At 32.8% G+C, this 24,721-nt stretch overlaps 1 protein-coding gene and 1 long non-coding RNA gene across 2 annotated transcripts in view; one reads left to right on the top strand and one right to left on the bottom strand.

Moving 5' to 3' along the window:
• LOC120143422 (probable LRR receptor-like serine/threonine-protein kinase At3g47570) overlaps positions 1–12,153 on the bottom strand; it is a 61,843-nt gene extending 49,690 nt beyond the window's left edge. Inside the window, exon 1 of the mRNA XM_039157751.1 lies at positions 11,274–12,153. Coding sequence (XP_039013682.1) covers positions 11,274–12,111 — 838 coding nt within the window. The 5' untranslated portion in view covers positions 12,112–12,153. The remainder of the gene's footprint in view (positions 1–11,273) is intronic.
• On the top strand, positions 607–8,506 carry LOC120143425. The gene is made up of 3 exons (XR_005517933.1): positions 607–761; positions 5,051–5,053; positions 8,351–8,506. It is a non-coding gene; the product is annotated as an uncharacterized LOC120143425 (long non-coding RNA).
• Positions 12,154–24,721: the final 12,568 nt, after the last annotated feature.

Below are 24,721 nucleotides of genomic sequence, written 5' to 3'. Positions count from 1 at the left end.
AAAGAGTATAAAAGGGAGAGAAAGGAAAAATTATCATTAAAAAAAACTCAAATTCACCTGGAGCCATATAACCGATAGTTGCAAGAGTCATGGTATGTTTCATTACATCACCTTCTCCCAACAATTTGGCAATGCCAAAATCTCCCACATGTGCAACCATGTCATCATCAAGTAGAATATTACTCGGTTTTAGGTCGCAATGAATTACTGGTGTTGCATGTCCAGTATGGAGATGTTCTAGAGCTGTTGCAACATCAATCATTATGTTCATCCTTTGTAAGATATCAAGAGAATAGTTTTCAGAATGTAACTAATTCTCAAGGCTTCCATTAGACATGAAATCAAGCACCAAGGCTTTAAACTCGACATTAGAGCAGCAAGTAATGATCTTGACAAGATTCCGATGAACTATATTACGCAATGCTTCACATTCAATGTCAAAGCTCCTAAATGCTCCTTCTATCTGCAAATTGAAGACTTTAATTGCTACTTCCATTCCATCTGAAAGTCTTCCTCTATATACATATCCGAAACTCCCTGAAGCAAGAAAATTGCTTTCCCCAAATCCATCGGTTGCTTGTGAAAGTTCAGCTTGTGAAATTCTTCTCCAATTTTTCAAAGACGGTGAATCATCCTTAACTGGTAGAGTTGTACTCTTACTTTGGCGTTTTCTGTACATAATAGTTAAAGACTATTAGTACAATGACAATCCCAAATGCAGGTAAACCATACCTTAAAGCATGCACTATCATCATCTTGGAGTTTGTGATAGGGAAGCGGTGGCGGGTTAATGAACGTTGCTCTTGTTGAAGAATCAAACCTAGAAAGATCTAAACTCGATTAAGAACAAAGTGGATGAATAGGAGAAGGTGGCAACAGTAACTAGAATTCTTTAGGGTTTCTTCAAGGCAATAAGATTAGAACAAAATAAACAAAAGATAAAGAAATTGAAAATAAAATAAGATAAGATAATAAAGAAATCAAAAGATCTCCCTTACGAAGGTGGACGGTAAAGATGATTGATGGTGCAGATAGATTTGTGGAAAAATAGATGGATAAGTGTCCTATCGAACCCTCCTAGTCGCAATGAAAAGGCAAACTCGATAAATGCCTCTAACCAACCCTCCTAGTCGCGATGAAAAGGCAAATTGGAGTGTGAAGATTAATCTCCCTCACAAGAACTTGAAAGAATTCCAGGAGAAGAAGCTTCGAAGGCACAAGGCAATCAGCACTTGCAAAAACGAACTCTCGTTGTATTATTAATCAAAGAAATCTGATTTACAAAGTTGAATGAAGCCTCCTTTATATAGGGGCTGAATTCTAAAGGTCCTAAATAACTAAAGAATAAAATATTAATAAACTAAACATGTTTTAACTCTAATTCCTAATAAAATAATAATAACTAAAAATATTGTTTTAACCCAACCTTAATTACTAATAAAATAATAATTCTGATCCTAAAAGATAATTAATCATCATATATTAAATTATATTACAAATAATCAATATAAATATTGAAAATTCGTAATATTTACAAAATAACGTATTAATCCCGTATAGGATTTCATGCATGCATCGTATTCAGTAAAATGGCCATATCTTAAGTTCCCGATATCGGATTGATTCGATTCAAGAACTGTTGGAAAGATAAGAGATAGACGGTTGTATCTCCAGAAGACATGTCGATCGGATAACAATTGGATCCCCTTCAAAAAGTTGTTGTAAATCTGCTGCTATTAGACCCTTACGGATGAATGCTTGAACTGCGATTTGAAGCTTGTCTTTAAGAAGTTTTGTCCGGCCTCGTGTGATAGGGCCAAGTGGTATAGTAAATTCATCATCCTTAGCTTTAGGGCGTGTGGTGCATGTATCATCTCCCCCTTCCTTAAAAGGATTCGTCCACGAATCTAAAATATCAAAATGAGATAAGTCAGAAACATTAAAGGATGCACTCACGTTATACTCACCGGGAAGATCAATGCGGTAGGCGTTGTCATTGATTCGTTCAAGGACTTGGAATGGGCCATCGCCTCGTGGGTCTAGCTTGGATTTCCTTTGTGTCAGGAACCTTTCTTTTCTCATGTGAACCCATACCCAATCTCCTGGTTCAAAAGTGACATGTCGTCGGCCCTTTTTAACTCGGTTTGCGATTGCCTCGTAGGTTTTCTCCATCTTGAGTTTGGATTTGGCGTGAATGTCTTTGACAAGGGCAGCCTTCTTTTCACCATCTAAACTGACAACCTGATCTACCACAGTTCTTAGCAAAGATCCTAGAATCCGATTTATTACTTCGGTTTGTCTATCGGTTTTAGGATGACAAGAAGTGGAATAGAGACGTTTTGTGCCAATCTTACCCCACAATACCTTCCAAAAGTGGCTTATAAACTTAGTGTCACGATCGGACACAATGGTGCGAGAAATGCCATGAAGGTGGACAATTTCTCGAAAGAATAAATCATCAATATGTGTGGCATCGTCCGTTTTATGGCAAGGAATGAAGTGTGCCATCTTTGAGAATCTGTCCATAACCACAAAAATACTATCTCATCCTTTCTTAGTGCGGGGTAAGCCAAGTAAAAAATCCATCGATAAATCGATCCAAGGAGAAGAAGAAATTGGTAAAGGCGTGTACAAACCATTAGGATTTACCTTTGACTTTGCTTGTTTGCACGTGATGCATGATGCACAAATCTTTTCCAATGTTTTATGCATATGCGGCCAAAATAAGTGTTCCATGACCATATCAAGTGTTTTGTGAATACCGAAGTGTCCCATAAGTCCTCCGGCATGTGACTCGTGAACCAAGAACTCTCGCAAAGAGCCTTGTGGTATACACAACCTGTTCATGCGAAAAAGAAAGCCATCTACAAGATAAAACTTGTTAAAAGCACCTTTTACACATTGTTTATAAATCTCAGAAAAATCTGGATCGTTAGGATAATGTTCTTTGATATGTGCAAAACCCAGAACAGTAGCATGCATTCGAGTGATAAGTGTGTATCGTCGAGATAATGCATCAGCTACAATGTTATCTTTCCCTTGTTTGTATTTGATGATGTAAGGAAAAGATTCAATGAACTCAACCCATCGAGCATGTCGTTTGTTTAACTTACCTTGTCCATTTAACCATTTGAGTGATTCATGATCCGTGTGAATGACAAACTCTTTAGGGAGAAGATAATGTTGCCACACTTCGAGTGCTCGGACGAGTGCAAGAAGTTCCTTGTCGTAGGTAGAGTAGTTCAATTGTGCACCTTTTAACTTTTCACTAAAGTAAGCGATAGGTTGTCTTTCTTGCATGAGGACGGCACCAATGCCTATGCCTGAAGTATCACATTCTAGCTCAAAGGTGTTAGAAAAATTGGGAAGACGAAGAATAGGGGAAGAACATAACTTATCTTTAAGAAGTTCAAAAGCTTTTTGTTGTAGTGGTCCCTATTTGAATTCAACTGACTTTTTGATGATCTCGGTTAATGGTGCAGCAATGGTTGAGAAATCTTTGACAAAGCGACGGTAGAAACTTGCCAAACCATGAAAAGATCTTACCTCGGTGATGGAAGTAGGCGTGGGCCATTCTTGAATTGCCTTGACCTTCTCTTTATCTACATGAATACCCTTTACACTAACTATAAAGCCTAAAAACATAAGCTTATCACTGCAAAACACACACTTATCCATGTTAGCATATAAATGTTCTCGTCGAAGAACTTCGAGAACCATTCGAACATGAATGACATGAGAATTAAGAGAAGATGAGTATATAAGAATGTCATCAAAGTAAACGACAACAAATTTACCTATAAACTCCTTAAGAACGTGTATCATTAATCTCATGAAGGTGCTTGGAGCGTTTGTGAGTCCAAAGGGCATAACAAGCCATTCATACAAGCCGAACTTTGTCTTGAATGATGTTTTCTATTCGTCTCCTTTTTTCATTCGAATTTGATGGTAACCACTCTTCAAGTCAATTTTGGTGAAGATACTTGCACCATGTAGTTCATCCAACATATCATCTAGGCGTGGAATAGGATGCCTATACTTGATTGTTATCCGATTGATAGGTCGACAATCTACACACATTCAGAATGTGCCATCTTTTTTTGGAAATAGAATGACGGGAACTGCACAAGGACTAAGACTCTCACGGATGTGTCCTTTTTGTAATAATGAATCTATTTATCGTTCTAATTCCTTCGTTTCCTCAGGATTGCATCGGTAAGCGGGGCGGTTTGGTATGGTTGATCCAGGGATAAAATCGATTTGATGTTCGATTCCTCTTGTAGGTGGCAAACCATCCGGTGGGTTGCTTAAGACATCTTGAAACTCCTGTAATAGAGAAGAAAACACAGTAGGCGAATCTGTGATGTTAGTGATAGTTGATAAAATGGAGTCCTTGAAACGAACTAGAATGCACGACCTATTTTGAAAAAGGGTCTCTCTCATAACTTTTGCACTCGCATAAATGTTTTGAGACACTCTTTTATTTTCACATTGAGGTTCACTCACCACCCGTGGGTCATTTGTTTGGCTTTTATCGGTTGTGACCTCTTTTGCCTTTTGTTTCAAATTCCCTATTTCCTTGAGAATTCGTTGTTGATCTATGAGAATCTCTTTGGGGGGTAGGGGGTTAAGTCGGAACGGTTTACCTTTTATTGGAATTGTGTAAGTGTTCTTTCAACCATAATATGTGACGTCGTTGTCGTATTGCCAAGGCCGTCCTAGGAGAATGTGGGATGCTTGCATCGGAATTACATCACACCATACGTCATCACAATACTTTCCTATCTTGATATTAACGAGGCATTGTTTAACCACCTTCATCTCGGCACTCTCATTAAGCCATTGTAAGCAATAAGGTTTTGGATGTCGTTGGCAAGGAAGTTTGAGTGATTCAACAACGTTGGAGCTAATGACGTTGACACAACTACCATTGTCAATGATGATGGAGAATGGTTGTTCCTTGATTAGGCAGTGTGTGTGGAAGATGTTGGAACGTTGTATGTCAGACTCGTCGGATGCTTGGATGTTCAATGTATGACGGATCACCAAGATTGTGCCATTGTACTCATCGCTTCCATAGTCATCACTATCTTCTTTGGCTTCGACATGTACTGGAATGTCGGCGATGTCGTCATCGGAGTCAGAATTGTAAGATCCATCACCTAGTATGGTTAAGGTCCTCGTGTTTGGACAATTGCGGCTGATATGGCCTCTTCCTGAGCATTTAAAACACTTGATGTCTCTTGCTCCGGTGTCGTCTTTAGGGGCTGGAAGTGTCTCATTCTTTGCTGGTCGTTGTTTCTCTTTGTCGAGTTTGTCATCTCTCGATTTTTTTTGAGAAGATGGAGTAGAAGATGAGGAAGGATTTTAAGAATTACCTTGGTAAGAGAATGAAGTACCTTGGTAATGTTCTCTGAATCGGAATCTCCTTTGTATTTGTGCTTCGATTGTCATTGCTTTCTTCAGTGTATCTTCGAGGTTTTCGTACCCATGGAGGTCAAGAAGATCAGTGATGTTTGAGTTCAAGCTGACGACGAATCTTGACATGGTGTCCTCTTCTTCTTCAGTTATGTTAGCCCTATTGAGTAAGGATTGCATCTCCTTGTAGTAATCTTCAACTGAACTTCTACCTTGTCGAAGTCGGTGTAGTCGTTGTTTAACTTCTCGTGTATAATGTGTCGGTAGGAATCGGTTCCTCATGGCATGTTTGAGTTCGGTCCAAGAAGTGATTGGTTGAATTTGGTAGCTGTCGATCTTTTTCCTTGTTTGCATCCACCAAGTGTGAGCATATCCTTCAAATTCCAAGGTGATGAGGGGAACTTGTTCAGCTTGGGGGCAGTCATGGTATGCGAACAAGAGATCAAATTTTCCTTCCCAATCAATGTACTTGTATGGATCGTAGTCTCCTTTAAAAGACGGGATCGTGAACTTTGGTTTTGCAAAGAGTTCGGGTGTTTGAAAACGTGGTTGTGCTCGCCTGGGGGCCAAAAGTTCAGCATTATTTGGCCTTGGATTCTGGTTTGGTAGATCCAGTTGTAGTTCTTGTCGTTCTCTCAAGGCATTGTTAAGTTGATCAAATTGAGTTGTGAGTCTTTCAAGTGCGGCTAAGATGGCCGTAAGTGTCTCATTGTTATTGTCGCCCATCCTGCAATTATAACACTCAAAAGAAGATTTTAAAGTAGAATAAAAATAAAAGAAAATAAATTTAACAAAGCAAGAAACCTCACAAGTCACTCCAAGAAAGTAACACAACGAGAGGCAAGTAAGCCGATCTTGTACTCTTTAAAACTCATTTTACCAAGTAGTCTTTCACAGTTCGTATCGGAGTTTGATTACTAGCAAAGGCGATAAGAAAAACCTAAAAGCTCTAAGAGGCCAAACAAAGGTTAGACTCCAAGAGAAAAAGAATGCAAAGAAGGAAGAAGTATGCAAACTCTTTAGTCCTACTAACACAAGGAAGATAATGTGTTAGATAATGCAAAAGAACAATAACATGGAAAAACAAAAGAACCTAAAGCACTAAGAGTTAAAGAAAAAAAGGACCAAACCAGAAAACCTAGAAAACGCTGGATCAACTTGAGCAACGTTTTTGAGGGGGTTACCGGTATCCAAAAATTCTGGAAAAATTCTTTAATGTCTTTCGATACGTCAAGAAACCACCTGTAAAATTTTAGAATCAAATACCTTCAGTAGTATCCAGTAGACTCTGTTGAACGGTGAGTCCTCAAACAATCTGTTTTTCTTGATCACTTTGTTCGAAGTTGTTATTGATCTCCAAAAATTCTGATTTTTTGTGTGAATGATCTCCAATATATGTAGTTTTAATCTGGAAATTTTCACCACAAAATTCCTCCTGTAGAATTTTCAAGAAATTCGACAATATTCTAGACCGAATCTGCCGATAAAACTTGAATGATGTATTTGAAGGATCTAATGAACTCTGAACGAAGTGAATTTTGGACTGGAGATTAAACTTAAGACGAATATGATATCTGGATAAAATCAGCCCTAAATACCTTTGTTTGCAATTTTTTTTGAAATTTTGGCTTTTTTGTTTTTTTTTTGAAAAAAAATAGCAAACTAATAAGAAGGATTTGAATCTAAATTAAAATTAAAAAAAAATAACCTGAAACGATGAATATTCTCTGAACTAGCTCCGTTGGGGTACCTTGACGGTGTTGTGTGCAAGAACAAAGAAGATTGCTTGCTTCTTTCCAAGAATCGGTCCAAATCTGATACCAATTGATAGGGAAGCGGTGGCGGGTTAATGAACGTTGCTCTTGTTGAAGAATCAAACCTAAAAAACTCTAGACTCGATTAAGAACAAAGGGGATGAATATGGGAAGGTGGCAACAGTAACTAGGATTCTTTAGGGTTTCTTCAAGGCAATAAGATTAGAACAAAATAAAAAAAAAAGATAAAGAAATTGAAAATAAAATAAGATAAGATAATAAAGAAATCAAAAGATCTCCCTTACGAAGGTGGACGGTAAAGATGATTGATGGTGCAGATGGATTTGTGGAAAAATAGATGGATAAGTGTCCTATCGAACCCTCCTAGTCGCAATGAAAAGGAAAACTCGATAAATGGCTCTAACCAACCCTCCTAGTCGCGATGAAAAGGCAAATTGGAGTGTGAAGATTAATTTCCCTCACAAGAACTTGAAAGAATTCCAGAAGAAGAAGCTTCGAAGGCACAAGGCAATCAGCACTTGCAAAAATGAACTCTCGTTGTATTATTAATCAAAGAAATCTGATTTACAAAGTTGAATGAAGCCTCCTTTATATAGGGGCTGAATTCTAAAGGTCCTAAATAACTAAAGAATAAAATATTAATAAACTAAACATGTTTTAACTCTAATTCCTAATAAAATAATAATAACTAAAAATATTGTTTTAACCCAACCTTAATTCCTAATAAAATAATAATTCTGATCCTAAAAGATAATTAATCATCCTATATTAAATTATATTACAAATAATCAATATAAATATTGAAAATTCGTAATATTTACAAAATAACGTATTAATCCCGTATAGGATTTCATGCATGCACCGTCTTCAGTAAAATGGTCATATCTTGAGTTCCCGATATCGGATTGATGCGATTCAAGAACCGTTGGAAAGATAAGAGATAGACGGTTGTATCTCCAGAAGACATGTCGACCGGATAACAACTGGATCCCCTTCAAAAAGTTGTTGCAAATCTGATGCTATTAGATCCTTATGGATGAATGCTTGAACTGCGATTTGAAGTTTGTCTTTAAGAAGTTTTGTCCGACCTCGTGTGATAGGGCCAAGTGGTATAGTAAATTCATCCTTAGCTTTAGGGCGTGTGGTGCATGTATCAGTTTGTGGAGATGTTTTTCTTGCAAGGTGGGACTAGCAATCTTGGTGGACCACAAAGTGCAAAATTGTTCATGAATGACGTGCTGGAAAAGTTTGGAAAACATCCATTGCTTGGAATTTCTCCTTCAAGCCTATTGGAAGAAACATTAAGATAATTTAGAAATTGAAGTTTTTCCGAAGATTTGGGGATGGCTCCGGAGATATTGTTATGGCTTAAATCCAAGAGTCCCAAACTAATCAAACCACCAAATGATTCAGGGATATGACCATGTAACTTATTGTTTGATAAGTCTAATGAAAGCAGAGTTAGAAGACCCCCAATTGAAGATGAGATATCACATGTGAGCAGATTCCTTGATAAATTCAATTCCAACAGACTCCTCAAATCTCCAACATCAAGAGCATGGGAATTGTTGAGGTAGTTTGATGATAAATCTAATACTAAGATATCTTTAAGATTCCACAAAGTTGAAGGTATTGAAGAAGTAAATTTGTTGGAAGCCAGGTAAAGATACCTCAAAGAAGTCAAATTACTCAAACAAGCGTGTATAGGTCCATGCAGCTCATTGAACGATAAAGACAAGAGGTATAATCTCTCCAAACCACATATGCTTTCTGAGACGGGACCTCCTAATTTATTAGAGAAAAGGTACAAAGCTTGGAGATTTCTCAGCCGTCCTATTGATGTGGGAGCAGATCCACGCAATTCATTGTAGTCAAGTGCTAAAACCAACATGTTGCTTAAATTACCTTTAAGGTTACAATTGTAAGCATAACAGTATTGAAGGGATGTCGAAAGGTTCCCAATGTAAGATGGAAGAACTCCCTGCAATGGATTTCCCGGAACCGCTATATATGTCAAATTCCTATAATTAGCCAAAGAAGAAAGAAAGGTCCACTCATGAGTAGCAGATTCTGTGGTCAAATTATTGTCACCGACATGGAATCTTTCAAGATGTCTTAAGTGGCCAAGCGAATCTGGAATTGGGACAGAGAAGAAATTATTGTTTTGAATAGACGCTTGAGCATGGAAGGATTGGAGATAGGGGGGAATGTTTCCGCTGAGTTTATTTCCCCACAAAACAAGCTTCTCAAGCTTTGGAGCGTTGGTCATGGGAGGCAAGTTTCCTGTTAAAACTGCATCTTTTAGTATATATAAATATCATGATATTCAAACTAAACACTGAAATCCTAGCCAATCTTTACATTACTTTTCAGCTTAAAAATTCATTGAATGCCAAATTTACAAAATATTTACATAACCACTTTTATTTATTTTGCGAATCTTTGTCAAATAAAAATAAATTTTATGCACTAAGAAATGCAATCAAACTTCCCCAAGGTTTAATAGAAATTACAGTTAAATTAATATAAGTATATCTTAAATATAAAATATTTTTAAAAAATGCCAATAATGATAATTATATTTTCTTTTTACGTTTATTTTATTTTAAAAAAATTTAAATAAATATATGTCAAATATTTTAAACTTAGTTTTAATTTATTAATTTTAAGCTAAATCATTTTCTTTTTTATATTTTAATCAGTTTTCTCCGTTAAAACCTTCTAGAATGTATTATACATAGCTTATCATTAATTTATTTATAGTGCTTTTTACCCATATATTACGAATTAATAGTTCCTATGTCATTAATTGGTTACAATGTATTATCATTTACTATTATAGTCATCTACTTTAATTTTTTAAATGTATTGATGTATTATCAATCAATTATGAATTACGGTAAAGTATAGAGATGGTCCCTTGACCATAGGACAATATTTTGTCGAGTCCCCCGATTATTAAAAGCTACAAATGGTCCCATAATAATAAGACATTATTTGTTGAGTCTATCGATTATTAAAAGTTATAAAATGATCACCTAATTATTCATTATGTTCCAAACTGGCCATTTTTCATTAAATATTGACGATAACTTGAATTTTACGTTAACATTCTAACTCGATATTATAAAATCTGATCGCAGAATCTTAAACGATTATCATATCTCTGTCAGTATGATAACGTCCAACTTAAACTACCGTCAATTTTTTAACAAAAAAGGAAGAGTTTGAAACATAATGAATAGTCCGATTATCATTTTGTAGCTTTTAATAGTTGAGGGACTCAACAAAGTAATATCTTATAGTCAAGAAACCATTTTGTAACTTTTAGTAGTCGAAGGACTCAACAAAGCAACATCCTATAGTCGAAAGACCATTTGTATACTTTACCCAATGAATTATTACATTGATTTTAAATATTTAGAGGATATTTACATCTTTTAATTTTGATACTTTTGGTGTCTACACTTATGTATGACGAGTGACGACGACATATATGACCAAAAAGGGAGAAATAAATTAAAGTAAATGCTACTGAACTTGGGATAAGTATTAAAAAGAAAACAACGTACCTTGTAAAATGTTGTCATATAGATATATACTTTGGAGCATGGTTGAATTCCAAATATTTGTTGGAATTATCCCTCTGAATTTATTAGAAGCTAATGACAAAACTCGAAGGTTATAACATTCATCTATGCTGAGTGGAAGAGAACCTGATAATTCATTTGAATGCAAATGAAGCTCTTCAAGTTTGGGAAGATGGTGACAGAGATCATCAGGCAGAGTACTTGATAGACTATTGCTAGAGAGATCAATAATATTGAGAGAAGAAACGTTGAAGATACAAGTCGGAATTTCACCTGTAATCATAGTTGAAATATCCAAGTGTTAAAGCTTAGAATTTTTTATGAAAATCAAAGACGTTTTTATTTTCTAGAAATATTAAACTTTTAATCATATTTGAACTCATTTATAAACTTAATATTTTGTTCGAGGGAAACAAAAATTCTTACATTTCGTATCTATTATGAATCAAAGTTTAAATAAAAAAATGTGTTTAAAAGTGACAACTCATACCTTCTAGATTATTGACTCCCAAATATAATTCTTTGAGTCGTGTCATATTTCCAATGCTTCTTGGAATGGTCCCACTAAATTTATTAGAAAATAGTGCCAAATATTGAAGGTTGCTGCATTTTCCTACAGTTGATGGGATATTACCGAATAATTCATTTCTATACAACTCGAGCACCTCAAGATTTGGAAGATGGACACACAAATCATCGGGCAAGCTTCTAGAAAGACTATTATCGTCAAGATAAATCCCTTTCAAAGAGGTAATTCTGAAGATGGAAGATGGAATCTCACCAAACAGTTGATTGGCTCCCAAACTTAAGATCTCTAAATTGGACATGTTGACAAGTGTTTGAGGGATTGTGCCTGTGAAATTATTACTATACATTTTCAACATTTTAACTCTGTGCAAGTTCCCAAGCCACGATGGAACCTCTCCATTAAGACCGTTGAAGCTTAATCGAAGGACCCTCAAACGATGTAGCTGTCCCAATTCTATAGGCAGATGGCCATTGAAATGGTTGCTGCTCAAATCAAGAGAACGTAGAAATGAAAGATTCCCAAGGTGCGGAGGGATGTTACCCGTAAGATCCATGCTTGTAAGATTCAAAGCTACAACTCTTTCATGGATGGAACCACAAGAAACACCAACCCACTTGCAAACAGAAGTAGAGGCCTTCCAGCTGTTAGCCAATACATTTTGAGGATCCAAAATGCCATCTTTAAACTCGACAAGTGCAGACTGATCGGTGGTGAGATTCCTGACAGCTATCGCTGAGCAAACTATGAAACATCGTACCCACAAAACAGAAATTAGATGGGAGCATGGGTTGTACTTCATGATTTTGAGACGAAATAAGCCAAAGAAAAGAGAAAGTAGGAAGAGGGGATTTGAAGTTGGATGATGAAGAAAAGAGCATGCTTAAATAGGTACAATTTCTGGTTTGAAAAGAGCATGCCAAATGAAAGTGACCTGAGCTCCAGGAATTATCACTAATTCCATATTTATATCGTATTTTAAATCTATATATACATCTAAAACACAACATAAAATATCACATGATAAAATTATATATATTTCAAATACTGAAATATCTCAAAATTTACATGATAGAAATTATTAAAATATTAAACTTTCTAAAAATATTACTTTAATTAGATAATACAACAAAGGACAATTATATAGAGATAATTAGATTTTTTTATATTAAAGAGATAATTAGATTTAAATCTTATTTTGGTGTTAATAAATACACAAACAATATGAATGCAAAAACATCGGGTTTATTTCATTTCAGATTTGATCACAATTTCATATCTAAATGTTAATTAAAAGTTTATTCCAATTATATATATATATATATATATATATATATATATATATATATATGAACCAAACGATTTAAATAGTTAATAGATTTGTTGTTATTCATTTGATGTCTCGGATTCCAACAACGCGTATGCAGAGCTATGAACGTTCATTATCAAATGGTTGAGTCTCTGAACAGATATTATCTTGTATTTATCTCAGATTTGTTAAAAAGTATATATATATATATATATATATATATATATATATGATGACCAAAATATTATGTACATAAAGTTATTAAATTTTATAATATATAGATTATATATTTTTCATGTATAATTATTTAATATGTTGACAATGAAATTTTATTTTTTATTATAACAATTTTATTTTTACCACTAGTGTACAAAAAATTAATCATACATTTTATTACAATATATACTAAAGTAACAGTTTGGTATTTTTAGAATTTTTAATATTAACTCTAAAATATTTTAAAAAATTTAGATTTTTTTAATCTAAAAAAATTCATAATTTATTTTCTTAAAATCATAAAATTACTTTTAGAATTATACGTACTTTTTTTTAAAAAGCATACAATTCTTTTAAAAATAAATAAAAATCTCCAAAAACTCTAAATGGATCTAAATGAACTTAATTCAAATTCTTCAGCTCTTCAATGAGACGAACTTGTCAATTTTAACACTTGCAAGTCCTTTTTTTTAAAAAAAAAGACGAAAACACCAAATGGATCTAAATGTTCTATAACTAGTTCTCTGGGAAATCCATTTTTAGTGCCAAGAGATTAAAAAAAAGTAGGCTTGTAAATGAACTCAACGTTCAGAGAACCGTTCATGAACCTGCGGCGAAAAGTTTGTTTATGTGCGTTTATTTATTAAATGAACGAACATGAACAAGATTTTGCGTTCGTTTAATTAAATGAACGAACATGAACAAAGGGCTCGTTCGTTCATTTACGTTCGTGAACGTTCGATTATATGTTCGTTTATGTTCGTTCATTTATGTTCATTTATGTTCGAACAGAGGGCAAGTTAAATATGTTACGAAGATTATTAAGGTTGTTTGGATTTTAAGAAGATTGTTTTGTTGAACAAAATAACTTTAAGAGTTTATTATGTTCATATAACTTATTTATAATTTATGTATGTTTTTTTTCGTATTCGAATAAATTAACGCTAAAGTTGCAGGTTATATTAATGAATTTTAAGTTGTTATTCTTGTTGTTTACTTTTTTTACATTCGTTTGTTGTGTTCGAATAAGTTTTTTTTGTGTTTGTGTTGTTCGTTTATGTTCGTTCGTTCGTGTTCGTTTATGTTCGTTTATTTATTAAATGAACGAACATGAACAAGCTATATTCCTTAATAAACGAACATGAACAAAAAAAAAATTGTTCGTTTATAACGAACATGAACATACCTCCGTTCGTGTGCGTTTGGTTCGTTTACAGGACTAAAAAAGGGTTAAATTTGAGGCCAAACTATATAGATTTCGATTAATATATGTATGCCACATTCGATGAATACCGATGAGCAACACCAATGGTAAACACCATTAATTAATTTATATAAATTTAATTAATTTATAAAAATTTAAAATTTAAAGACTCGACATATAATTATAAATTAGTTAAAAAGTTAAAGGTAAATTATTTAAGATAAGGGTAAATTATACCAATGACCACCTAAGTATTGCTCCTTTTCATTTTGACCATTATTTTTGAAATTTTTTCAATCAGATCTCTCAACTATTTAAATGTATTCAATTAAGCCACTCACCGTTAATATTTAAAAATATTTGATATAATTACGCATTTGGCCACTGTTACTTATATATTCTATCAATTTGGTCATAATTTTAATTTATTGAAACTAAATATTATATAAAATTATTAGATATATTTATAATTTTGTTTTTTTATAAAATTATTTTGAAAATAAAGTATTGATTTAAAATATAAAAAATTAAAGAATTATGTGCCAAGAGATTAGAAAAAAGGGATAAACCTGAGATCAAAACATATATATTTTGGTTATGAAAATTTTGTGTGGTACATCCTTTTCCTTCAAATAATACCAAGTAAATTGCCAGAATCAAATGACTTAAACGGTTAGAGAGATTATTATTAACTTTAAAAGTTTTATGTTCGAGTACCAATGATTACAGGATATTTAAACATTCCAATATTTAAAGGTTCATTATCAAATAGTTGAGAGCCTCTAAAATATATATTATCACCTGTAATTTCCCTAAATTAATTTTAAAAAAAGCAATTCCAATACAAATTAATTAACCATTCCAATAGTGAATTAATGAAGACGTTAAGACTTAGAGTCGAGTCAAGTCACTATGGACTCATTTTTCCACATTTAAAAGTTGTTTAAAATTGTTCCCCACGACACTCCACGTGATTCATCATAAATAATTTAAGTTTAACTTTATATTATTTTTCTTAATAATAATCTTTATACTAAAATCTTCTAAAAATAGAATATATTCAGATTTTATTACCACTTTACTGGGATATACATTTTTAGTGCCAATAGATTAGAAAAAAAAGGGATAAACTTGAGATCAAAACATATATATTTCCGTTATGAAAATTCTGTGTGGTACATCATTTTCCTACAAATAATACCAAGTAAATTGCAAGAATCAAATGACTTAAACGGTTAGAGGGATGATGATTAACTTTAAAAGTTTTATGTTCGAGTACCAACGATTACATAATATTTAAACGTTCATTATCAAACGGTTGAAAGTCTCTAAAATATATATTGTCACCTATAATTACCCTAAATTTATAATAATGAAAACAATTCTAATGCAAATTAATTAGCCATTCCAAATGTGAATTAACGGAAACGTTAAGACTTAGAGTCAAGTCACAAAATCAAAGTGGGAATATCACAATCATCATGGAATTACTTGCCATACCCCATAGAGTAGAATCTTCTCGCTAAATTTCCAGCAACATAACAGAATTTCTCATTCACAATTACCTACATTCAACATCAATTGAATTTAAACCCAAATTTAGTGGTAAAAATTCCACCTTATAATCATCTTATATAATTCAAGAACAAACATCAACTGATGTTCTATGTTCTATATATATTTTTTCTTTTTTCTTTTTTCGTTCAACGAAAGTTTTAAATTAGTATTTAAAGAAAGCAAAAACACATTAACATGTGTTTGCAGAAAAATTACAAAATAGTCTAAATTGATCAAAGTCTGCAAGCACCTAAAAAGTAAACGAAACATTAAGATCAAACGTAAACGAACCGACAAAATCATGAAATAAAAGATCAATAACATCCTTCAATGTCAAATCTCGCTAGAGAGAACGCCAATCCGATAGCTTTTATCCTTCACCGATAACCTTTTGATTTATTTTTCAAATGAGTAGTGAATTTACTATTATTTTTAAATAAATGGGTAAACCGCTGTGCTTCAGCTCTGTTTTAAAAAGTTACTGTTTTACTCTATCCAAAGAAATTGTACTACTAAAAATATTTTATGTATCCCTTACAAATTTAGCGCATTGACATATACTAAAATTATATATATATATATATATATATATATATATATATATATATATATATTATATATTATACATGCTCTTTATGTGGATACTATATATACTAAAATTCTGTTTAAGAATCTAAAATACAAAACTAATAATTAATAAAAAAAATAGGTGGAGGGATATAAATAGTGTGGAACAACAATAGACCATGCCAGTATTTGTAAGAGAAATATTTTTAATATTCATATAAAATTAAGGATAAACTAGTCCAGATATCATTAAAATTGTTTATATTATTAAAGTTCTAATTTTTTCCATTATATAATTAACTTTCATTTTCATTTAAATTATCTTATCAGCCCGTTAAATAGTTATATTATCAACACTTAAATAGTTAATGATACGGTGACGTGGCTAACGATTATCGATGTGACAAACAGACCAAAACAGTCTCATTTTGGCATAGTTGTTTTGACGTCTAAATTGTAAAAAAATGACGTTATTTTATTGGTTAAAAATATTAAAATATTACATTTAAAGGATGTTGATCTTGAATCTTTTGAAAACAAATAATAGAACTTAACCATTCAACAAACTTAAGCTTTTATTAGATTGTAACAAAAATAAAAGATTCATTTTTCAAAATCAATGTATTATATATAATATAAATAATATTAATATATAAAATATATTGTTTACATATTAGTATATAATATAAATATACTATAAATAATATTAATATATACTACTTTTATATGAAAAATATATTATATTTAGAATATTATAAATAATATATATATGTATACACACACAAATATTTGTATTAAGACGATGTTATTTTGGTGTGACACTCACATTAGAATTATTAGTCAAGTCACTGATTCATTAACGATTTAATGATTTAGTGATATAAGAAGAACTAAAATCAACATTCAGTGTTATAATTTTAAGAAACTGGAAATTTAATGGTATGAACAGTACATCACCCAAAGTTCAGTGATATCTAATATTATTAACCTAATATTAAAATCAAACTGATAAAGATAAACTTTCGGTGTATCTATAATAATAAACTTGAATGTTCTACAACTAGTCTTGTTGGGCTATACAAACATTTATTTTTCTAAGAGGACGGGCCACACAAACTATAATGTCCCGTATCATGGGTCAGTAGTTCGAGTCAACCCGAAACCCATAAGTCAAGCCAGTTAGACCTCCTAAGATAGTTTAAACTAGTTTATGAGAGTTTTGGGGTTAAGGTTGGTCCAAGAGTTTAGACAAGTGATGGTTTTAAAAGTGAGTTATAAGGAAAGGGACCAAAAGTGTAGTTTACCCATAGTTGGTTTTAAAGGTTAAAACTCCCTTATTTCCATAAAGTTCAAGTGAAAAACCAAACCAAGCTTCCCAAAAATATCTTCTCTTCACTCTTGTTTTTTCCTCTCTAAAGGCCAACAAAAGATCAAAGATTTAAGGAATTTCATGCCTAGATTAAAGAAACCAAGGTAAGAACCTTAATCCTCATCCCTAAGCTTCATTTCAAGCCCCAAACCTTATGTTTTAGGTAAGGTTTGAGAAAATAGGTTTTTGGGGTGTTGGAAGAAACCAAGTGTTTTAAGTTGTTTTTAGTAAATTTGAGTTATATAGAGTGTTTTTAACATAGTTCCTAAGACATAGCCAAGTTAGTAACCCTAAGTTTGTTTTTGATTAGCCAAAGATGTAGGTGAAGTTCTAAAGCAAATGATAAAGGGAATGTGGCTCCTAGTTGAGTTGAGAGAAGCTTTAGCAACCAATGAGGCCATGTATCACACTCACAACTCTTTCTTACCCTTATTTGGTCATTAGAAATGAAAGAAAGCTAAAAAGTTTAGTTTAAAGCATGATAAATAAGTTTTAATGGTAGATTTCATGTTTGATGTTATTAGTATGTTTGAAAGTCTTCTTTATGACCCCCAAGATCAAATAAGACTTCATAATACATTGGAAAACCTTAAAGTAGTAAAGTTAGGGAGATTCAATGGCCTTTTCATGCCATAAAGGATGTTTTTTAAGGGTTAGTATCGATATTGCATAAAGCAATATTGATATTGTTCTTGAGAGAAGCTTAAGATCGAGTTTTTAAGGACCAATATTGATACTCCTTTAAGGAGTACCGATACTAAGTATCTAGTATCGAAACCAAAGGGCCTGGTATCGAGACCGGAATTCCAGTAGCCATTTTTTGTATCGGTACTCAAGGGAGTATAGATACCCAAGGTCCCAATATCAATACTCCCATAAGAGTATCGATACTTCCTCTTTTCTTAGCGAGTAATTCAGCATTAGGGTATCAATACCTTGAGTAGGGTATCGATACTGTAGAGAGAGTATCGATACTGTAAGGTCAATATCGATACTAAGGGTTTGTTGAGGGTTGTGAAGCAATAAGTATTGTAGAGGCAAGTGAGGGTATTGGTATTGAAAAACTAGTATCAATATCGAAGTTATGTTTTAGGCTTTAGAGCAAGGAGAATTATAAATATAGTATCGATACTGTAAGGTCAGTATAGATACCAAGGCTTTGTGTTAAGAAATAAAAAAGAGACATTTAGAGTAAGGTTTCCCAAAAGCTTATAATTACTTCAAAATAAGACTATAAGTGAGAACAATAATTGAGTAATTTCAAACATAGAAACGAAAATAAAGTATGCTGAAATAAGACTAGCCTTGTTTGAATGCTCAGGAAATGACCAAGATACCCAAGTTTCTTTAGAAAGCTAGTGGATTTGAAAGTATAGATATAGTTCGGATATATACTTAGGGAGTACGCGAGGAACTTTAAGCTTACTAAATAAGGCCGAGGCCTGACACTCGCGAGGGGTGGGTTAGTAAGGGATATAGTGTCTGATGTAGATATTCAGGGGGCCATATCATCAGTAGACTAGAGGGGTGTATGAGCTCTAAGATGCAGCCTCTCAGCAACACCATGATGTCTACCATAGAATAGAGAGTGAGTATACAAATATACTCACTAAAGAAAAGCAGAGCATAATAGTAGACCTGATAGCATGAGCCTTTTAGTGATGCACTCTTAGTATGCTTTAGTTGTTAGTGTGGCGTTGAGCTGGTTAGCTCAGCCTTCGGATGTTTCCGTTGACAGGTTAGTAGATCGAGAAATTTGAGAGGCCTTAGAGAAACCAAGGTCAAGATCCAGTGCAGAGCAGAGTACGTCATCAAGTTTTGAAGTGCATGTATATTCATAAACTCAGTTGTAAAGTCAGTTAAGAGTCGATTTGTAATAATTTAAATGTAAATGTTTTATTTTTTGGAGCTTTAGTGTAAAGTTTCATTTTATATTTTTTGAATGATTTTATTCCGAAAAAGATTATTAAAATGGTCATTTTCAAGTAAGAGATTGAGAAAAAGTTTGGTCAGCCACTCCGTAGGTTCTGTGTGGCACCCAGATCGATCGACTGTGTGTCGTAATGGTCTAGGGTATTACATTTAATGGTATCAGAGTAAAGGTTTAGGTGTTTTAGGACTCGCGGGTTAGTGTCGGTCAGTGTCAATAAAGAATTTATGAGTATACATGCCCTTAAAGAGTTATGATGTACTTCTACATCTGAAATAGTAGATAGCCCAAGCCCCAGAAGAGAGGTGTAGAATATCCGAGAACACCTGAAGTAAGTGCACGAGGTACTATTGCGACTGATTTAATAGGGGGGATGCCTAACACTCTCGAGGGGTGGGTTGGCAGGTGTGATATCTTTACCCAGATACGCCACAGTAAGTGCACTTCGGTGACTTAAAGATAGAAAGAAGATGAGATTAAGATAGTGATGATTAGTGAGAAGCCTAAGGGTTTGAAAATAGTGACGCCCATTAGGGCATAGAAGGATTTCTCTAAGTGAAGGTTCTATGGATGAACCATGAGGTCGAGGAAGCAGTTGATTAGAATAGATGAGTATTATATTAGAGTCGCGCAGCAGAAGCATAGAGGTTGACATTAGTGGAAGTTTTGGCAAGTGCCATAAGGTCTCAGAGTTATCTATGCCAAGTGGATAGAATATGTTATCAAGTTGTGTTATAAGTTAGCTCGATTAAGTAAGCTTAGTAAAGGAAAGATATGATGTTAGCAGTGAGTTGTAGAGTGTTGTAAGGATTCATCTACCCGTTATAATCTAGTTTGAGATAGAGTTTTAGCTAATGATTTAAGATAGGGGTTCAAATTTCTAGCCCTTAGAGTTAGATGTTATAGTTGTAACATCCTCAATATCGGGCTAGTGACCAAATTATAAAGTTTTAAAAATTGGTGACTAAATTAGAAGAATTGAATAGTTCAATGATTTACCTAGAAATTTTCCTGAAATTTGCTAGAAATTATTAAGGGAATGGAAGGGCAAAAGGGTCATTTGATAAGGAAGATTTTTATTTCTCTTTATAAGATAAGAGAATCACGTGGGAAGGAAAGATTTCTCCAGAACTTCTTCCTTCTTCTTCTTCCTCTCCTCCCGTATCTCCAAGCTCAAAGGTGAGTTTATATTTAGTTAATTTCTAGTTAAATTTAAGGTTGGGTTATGATCATTAGATGATAACTAAGTTTAAGGAAAGCTTAAGTTATCTTAAAATCAAAAGATAAAGGAGTTAGAAAGGATTAAAGGAAGGAAGTGAATAAATGAGATTTTAGTAGAAAGACATTTATGGGATTTCCAGACCAAATTTGACTTGTCAAGGGTCCAATTAAGAAGTTAGAAACAATAGAATTGAATTTGGAACATGTTGAAAATTTAGTGTAATTATTGAATTACATATGGAGAATATGATTTTGATGTTAAAGAGGTGATTAATGAATAGAAATGAGTTTGAATATGAGCATGTAAGTTAAGAATAAGAAAAGGGATGATATATGAAGTAATTAAGCTGAAAAGAGTGGATTTTTGGGTATAAATTGGAATTATGGGCTATGTGCATCGGTGCACATTCAATGTGCACCGATGCATCAAGGGTAAATTTCCAGAAATTGTTCAGTGTAGATCAATGCACAGGAAGTGCATCGATGCACCCATTAAAAATGGAAACATCGAATGCAATTAATGCATCGATGCACACGTTAAAGGATGCATCGATACACGGTAGGATGCATCGATGCACTTCAAGGGGAAATTGAAATAAACATTTCAATTGGTTTAAGAAATGATAGATTAGAGTATATTAATGGGATATTGATATGTATCAATGTATAATTATGTATATATCGAACACGAACAAGTCCCGGAACGATTATCAAGTTATGATTCAATCGAAAGAAAGGAAATCGTAAAAGCGATATTGACTAGTGAGGCCAGGTGAGTGCGCATTATTTTATATATTATGTTTAATGGGAAATAAGACTTGCGATAAGTCTATTTTCTATAGTATTGTGCATAAAGTATGAACATGAACATGTGTTTGTTATGAGTGTTTGAGTTATATATTATGGTATGTGTTAACATTTTATTGTGTATGTATTTCATGGTTGATGTGAATATATGATATGTTATGATGATATAAACTATATGATATGATAAGAAATTATATGAATATAAAAGAGAAGTTATGTGATAAGATCTTTGAGATATATAGAAATGGAATATAAGACTACGCGAATACATAATATGGGATAAATTAGGTAATAATATGGGAATATGGTAAAAAGCAAGTTTAAAAGAAATGATATGAATGAAGTAATCAAATGTAAAGGTTATATAAATAATAATAAGGTGAGTTGGGCAAGTAAATAGTGGTATGAACATTTATGTGAAATAATAAAATCGAATTATATCATTGAATGAGAATTAAAACAAGATAGATAATATTGACCTATATGATGATATGAGAATAGTGGATCAAATAGAAGACTTGAACATAAGTGATAATAGGAACATATAAGATGAGCTAGATGGGAAAGATACATATGCTTAAATAAAATTATGATATATGGGTTGTATGATAGAAATCTACGGAGTCATATTATAAAGTTATAGACACTATACGAATTGAATTAGGTAAATAGATTAGATTAGTATATAAATGAAATAACAAAAGGGATATATGTTTATGAGTATGACAGAGGTGATATGATCTAGGTGAATGTCATAGAATGAGGTATAAATTATATGATATGATACAAATTATTTTATACATATATGATATAAGCTCTTAATCAGGACATATGAGATTATGAGAAGGATAATATAAATGATGTGAATACGAGTATAAGAAAGATGATATATATATATATATATATATATAGGAAGATGAATTATATGAATACACATTTGGATGATGAAATGATGGATTATATGAACATGTGAATATCTATATATATATATATACATGATAAGACATAAAAAAATAAGATATAAGCAATGTGGTAAGAAATGTGAAATAGTATGAAAAGTGGATATGAGCTACGTAATATGTGAAAGTGATCTACGTGTTTATGCGTATATGGGATTCAATTTATGTGACATAATCTACGTGCTATATGAAAGTGAACTACGTGTTTATGTGAAAATGTGAAATGACATAAATGATGATGCCGATGTTATGTGTCATGAGAGCTAGGGTATAGTTGGCATGCCAAGAGTCGAGGATCTACGCGGTCCTTCGGGATATATATGTATTCTTTGGAATATGTGTGAGGTCTTTTGAGACACATACTTGATCCTTGGCATATGTATATGATTCTTAAGGAATTTTCTACGTGGTCCTTAGGGACAACCTTATATGGCACTTCGGTGCATTTCTACGCGGCACTACGGTGCAATTCTACGTGTCACTTAGGTGCATTTATACGAGCTGTGGTGACAGCATTTGTGCACAACCTCAATAGACTCACATATCTACAGTTTTCACATGTGTACATGGGCTAATAAATAAATAATAACAAACATATTACATGTGACTTATATCCTTTTGTGTTATGAATGGTATTATATGATTTATATGATGGTATGTAGATTGTATAATTAAATTAGTCAAATGTTGGTTAAAATGCTAGGTATAAGAGGATATGTATTAAGTGATACAAACGATAATAATATTGATAATGAAATAAGGCTAATGATGGAAATGATGAGTGATGAGTATATGTGCGTGTATATGTTCTTATATATAATGATATATATATTGCATATGTGTTATAGGGATTTGTTACAGGAATAAGGGTATGAGTGATAGTAGTAATCTTTCATGCATGATTACAAGTTATAGTTTATATTTTATTCTTATTTGCCTCACTAAGTCATAGACTTAGCGTGTGATGGTTTCACACGTAGGTTAAAGAAATGAGAAGAGAAGTGAAGTGAAGAAGAGCAAGACAGGTCAGCATCTCCCTTACAAAAATTTTAGATCATAAAATAGATTATTTAAATGTGTTTGGTTAATTTGAATATAGTTTGCATGTACTAATTAATTGAGTTGAATATGCTAATATAGATTTTGGTCAACTTATGTAAATAAACCATTTTTATTCTAATGAAAGTTTTAAATTTTCTTTGAATTTTGTCAAGAGTCGGTTTGAAAAGTCAATGTGACACCTCAGACTCGTATCCGGGTCGGGTACGGGGTGGGGATGTTATATTTAATGGTATTAGAGCTAAGGTTTAGCCGATTCTAGGCTTAAATCGAAGTCAAATGAGTTTTAAAAATGTGTACATGCCAACATAAAGTGAAAATTTCTGATCTGATAGTGTAAGGAGTGTGTTGTCTTGCTAATAGAATTAGATTGCTAAGTTATAATAGAAGTATAATTATAATAATTTCGAAATAAAGTGAAAGGTAATATTCCTGATTGGTATAGCTATTCACCTGCCCTGGCCAAGCAGGATGAAGAGCGGACACCTCAGGAAGTACCTCATAAAATCAAAAGTTGATTTCAGAAGTCGAAATCATATTAGAATAATGATAGAAGATTTTCCCAGTTTTGAATCAGAAAAGTGATGTGAAATATTCTTATTATTCCTTGGATACGATAGAATATGGTGAACAAGTGTCACCATAAGAAAGTTAAAAGATCTAAGAATGCGATTAGAATTTGTAGAGAGTTCGAGAATAAGTGCATCAGTGACAAGCGTACAAGATATATACAACCATAGTTTATAAGTTTGAAATAAATGAATAGTACCGTGTATAAGCAAGAATGTGAATAGAATAAGGATTTACATTTTAGATGGAAAGAGTTAGCGTTGGCTAACCAGATTATGTGATGGAATATATATAAAATTTTGAGATGTTGTCAGGATAAGACAACCAAAGATGAGGTGGATCGGGTTACAGTTGTATATTTTGATCCTAATAATGTGACATAGTGAAGAAGATGAGGATTTGTATGTTTGAGTAAAGCTAAGGATTGATAAGAAGAGTTTCAGAATGGGTATATCGATGATCAGTTTATAAGATAAAGGAAGTCAGAATGTTTAGTTTGAACGATGGAAATTACATTATTTATGTGATTGGTTGACTAGAGTTTGTGCCCTAGATTGGACAGATGTTATTGACTAACTGTCAGAGTAAAGGTGATAGAGTTATAAGATTGGAAGAAAGGAAAATACAAGTATAAAAAATGATAA

This window comes from Hibiscus syriacus, unplaced genomic scaffold (assembly GCF_006381635.1).
Source record: "Hibiscus syriacus cultivar Baekdansim isolate YM2019G1 unplaced genomic scaffold, ASM638163v2 tig00110847_pilon, whole genome shotgun sequence".
NCBI lineage: Eukaryota > Viridiplantae > Streptophyta > Magnoliopsida > Malvales > Malvaceae > Hibiscus > Hibiscus syriacus.
The sequence above is the reverse complement of the archived record's forward strand: the minus strand, read 5'-3'. Positions and strand labels throughout refer to the sequence as shown.